Source organism: Carlito syrichta, unplaced genomic scaffold, assembly GCF_000164805.1.
Source record: "Carlito syrichta isolate Samal-C Ts95f unplaced genomic scaffold, Tarsius_syrichta-2.0.1 Scaffold303214, whole genome shotgun sequence".
In the NCBI taxonomy this organism is placed as follows: Eukaryota; Metazoa; Chordata; class Mammalia; order Primates; family Tarsiidae; genus Carlito; species Carlito syrichta.
Window position 1 is genome coordinate 427287 of NW_007247310.1, and position 3995 is coordinate 431281.

The following is a 3995-nucleotide window of genomic DNA, read 5'->3' on the forward strand; positions in this document are numbered from 1 at the left end:
CCACCCCTGTTTTCCTGCCACCCTTTTGGCCATACCCATCAAAGGGGTTTTCTGTATCTGCTGCCTCCCCGCCCTCCCTCCCGCCCTCCTTTCTTTCCACCTTCCCACCCACCCCCTCGTCTTCCTCCCTCCCTTTCTTTCATTCCTTCCTCCCTTTCTTTCATTCCTTCTCTCCTTCCTTTCTTTTTTCCTCCTTCCCTCCCTTCCTCCCCCTCCTTCCTTCCCCTCTCTCCAGTTCTTCCTCCTCTCCTCTCTCTTCTGACAAAAAGCAGGCAGAATGGTACACTGAAGTCCATGTCCAACTGTCATCACTTGGACTGTCTGTATCCCCATTTCTGTATTATGATGAAACTGATTTCCAGGCATCCATAAATATTTCAGTATGTATTGCTCAAAGATGAGAATGCTTTTCTCACATGACCTAATACCACCATCATACCTTTTTTTTTTTTTTTTGAGTTGGAGTCTTACTCTGTCATCCAGGTTGGAGTGCAGTGGTATGCTCACAGTCACTGCAGCCTTGACCGGCTGGGCTCCGGCGATCCTTCTGCCTCAGCCTTCCACTGTACCCATATTGCACCCACATTGCTTTCTTCAGGTCCTGACACCTCCTTTTGGGCCCTTGGCTACCGTGACCCTGACCACCTGACGATGCCCTCCCTCAGGACACTTCCTTGCTTTGCTTTTGGAGCACGTACTGTCCAGGCTTTCTGTTTGCTTCGCTGGCTGCGCCTTCACAGTCTAAAGCAGTGATCCGGGCCAGGCTGGGTGGCTCAGCCTGAAATCCCAGCGCTTTGGGAGGCCGAGGTGAGTGGATGGCCAGAGCCCACAGGTTCGAAACCTGCCTGGGCAACTTGGCAAGACCTCATCTCTACAATAAATAAAAAATTAGCTGGGCGTGGTAGCGTGCGCCTGTAGCTCCAGCTACTTGGAAGGCTGAGGCGGGAGGATAACCGGAGCCCAGCAGGTTGAGGCTGCAGTGGTTGGGAGCGTGCCACTGCACTCCAGTCTGGGGGACAGAGTGAGACTCCAACTCAAAAAAAATAAATAAATAAAGCAGTGGTCCACAGCCCAGCATGGGCATTAGGATTGCCCAGGAATGTTCAAAAGAAATGCTGGTTCCTGGGCTCTGCCTCCAGGGTTCTGATTGAGCTGATCTGGGAAGTGGCCTGGGAATGTTGTGCCATGTGGTGAGGATGCTTGGCCTAGCCCTGGAGTCTGGGAGGCATGGTGCTCAGACACTCACTTGCTGCGCTCCCGAGATGAGTTCATCGCTCCCGGGCTTCCTGTGCCATCTAGGCCTGATGGCACTGACAGTCCCCGAACTCCAGACCCATTTTTGCAACCATTGCCTCCACGTCTCCCTAGACATCTGACGGGTTCTGAGCTCACCACGCTTATCAGAGCAGAACTCCACCGGATCCATTCAGCCGCTCAGACTGACAGGCGATGGCTCCTCCCCTTCTCTCACGCTCCATTGACAAATCCCTGGGCACCACCTCAGATCCTGAATCTGACCCCTTCTCCTGTCCTGCTTGCTGTAGCTAGCTCCCAGCTCCCATTGTCCCTCATCTACTATGCTGTCCTCCTCACCAGTCTTCCTGCCTCCACCTTGGCCTTCCGCAGTCTGTCTACACACCACCCGGAAGCTAGAGCAGCCTGGTGAGATCAGCATCAGATTATGCTGCTTCCCTGTTGTCAACCTTCCAGTAACTTCCCTTCCCACTCGTCATGAAATCCCAATCCCCCCATGGCAGGTCTGGCTGTGCAGGGTCCAGCCCTTGGCTGCCTTCTTGACATCTCCTGCCACCACACCCTCTCCCCAAGCTCCGGCAGTACCAGTCTCGGCACTCGTCCCTGCTTCTCCTCTAACTGGAACACTTACCCCAGATTCCACAGCAGTTATCTCCTCAGAGAGATCTTCTCTGTCCCTGTGTTCATAACAGACCTCCACACCCTGCTTGGTTGTTTATAGCATTCGTTTCTCCCTGATGCCATATTACATATCCGCACAGTTTCTCTGCCACCGTATCTGGTGTAGACAGTAGGTGCTCAGTAACTACTTACTGAAGTATGTGCCTCTTCAAGGCTTGAGCTTTCCCTTCTGGCCACTGCTAAACTGATCTTTGAGCAAGAGGCAGCTCCCGAGCCCAGCCTGTCACAAGTGTGCACTCCTTGTCACCTCTGCTCAAGGCTTCAGCCCAGGTCAGTGCACATTTTCTATAAAGAACTGAATAGTAATTATTTTAGGCTCTGTGGCCGTATAGTCCCTGTTGTGCTACTCAACTCTGCCGCCATAGCACGAGAGCAGCCATAGGTGATACATAAACAGATGGGCGTGGCTGTATCCTAATAAAACTTTATTCACAAAAACAGGAGGTAGGCCCAATAGCCAACCTGCTCCGGACAGACTCCTACCAACTGAAATTTTTTACCTTTCCCCACAAATCTATGTGAATAGAAGGGAAACTCTCAGAACTACTTGGCAGTCTGATCAGCAGGATTAATTTCTGGAGCAGCTGCAGCTCGTTTTAACCAAACAAGACACCTCCTCCCTGCTGGAGTGATGCCAGCGTGGACAGAAGGATGGGGGCAGGGGACACCATGCTGGCTTCTCTCCTCACTCCAAGTGGAACCCCGGAAGGCACTGAGTTCATACCTACTGTGGGCTTTTCAGTTCCCATTATTTAACAGAGAGGAGACTGCATCTTTCTTACTTGGGTTTCCCTAAAACATACTGGGAGAGGATTTAAACAGAGTTTAATATTTCGTGTACGTTATTTATCCAGGGATCTCCAACCTAGGTTTGAGGAAACGACCTGGGTTTAATTTCTGGCTCGTAGAGGAACCTCTCCCTTGATAAAAAAGAAAAAAATTAAGTAAAATCCAGCTCTGCCACTTACTAGCCTTGTGGCCTCCTTTACGGGGTTGCCATAATGATTACATTGTGTTTGTAAAATGTGTGGCTATCTTCATTATCATTATCACTGTCATCAACATCATAGCTGTTAGCATTTGTTAAGTGTTTATGAGGTATCATGTACTTTGATAAACATGGCTTAAGCATTATCTCAACCCTCATGACAGCCTATAGAGAGGGAACTCTTACTAAGCCCAGTTTACAGACGAAGAAACTGAGCTTAGAGAGGTGGTTACTTGCCCAAGATCACACAGTGAGTGAGTAGCAGAGTCAGCATTCAAACCAAGTCGCCCGATGCTACAATCTACACTCGTAACAACTCTGCTGCCTTCCAAGTGCACAGAAAATTAGAGCCACAAATGATGGCTCTAATCATTGCTGGTATTAGTTCTACCGGCAGGTATTTGAATGAATTTGAATGAATGGAGGAGTAATTTGGCATGAAGCATGGCAACTGTGCTTCTAGGCTGGGCTGTGGACGCTCATCCCACTAATTCCGTTGTTCAGGGATCCTCATTTCTCCATGTTTGTTTTCCTCCTGCTCCTGCTCTTTCAGTGCCTGCCAATCTTGCTGGAGCAGTGGTGTTACCAGTCCCAGCCTCCCTCAGGAAGGGCGCCTCTGCTATTTGTTTACCTTTCGGTTGTGCTTTGCGTCCAACTGTTGACTCAGACCCTCGAGTTCTTGCATCACTGAGTCCCAGACATTCTTCTTCCTGCTCTGTTCAAGAACCATGCTGGGTTGTAGCATTGATTCAAGCTCTCCTTGTGGAAAATCTTTACTAACCTGCTGTAAATTAGTGCTTAAAAAGTAGGCTTTAGCCGGGCTCAGTGGCTCAACCTGTAATCCCGTGCCTTAGGGAGGCTGAGGTGAGTGGATCGCCTGAGCCGGCGGGTTTGAGACCCGCCTGGGCAGGCGAGACCTCATCTCTACAATAAGTCACACAAAATTAGCCGGGCGTGGTAGCGTCCTAGCTGCTTGGAAGGCCAGGGCAGAAGGATCGCTGGAGCCCAGCAGGTTGAGGCTGCAGTGGCCGAGAGCAGCCACTGCACTCCAGTCTGAGTGATAGAGTGAGAC

The 3995-nt window shown here is 50.5% G+C and overlaps 1 protein-coding gene across 1 annotated transcript in view; it reads left to right on the top strand.

The window, feature by feature from the left end:
* Positions 1-3995, top strand: part of PLEKHM2 (pleckstrin homology and RUN domain containing M2) — a 29109-nt gene that overhangs the window by 2760 nt on the left and 22354 nt on the right. The window contains exon 3 of the mRNA XM_021712370.1: positions 789-807. Coding sequence (XP_021568045.1) covers positions 789-807 — 19 coding nt within the window. The remainder of the gene's footprint in view (positions 1-788; positions 808-3995) is intronic.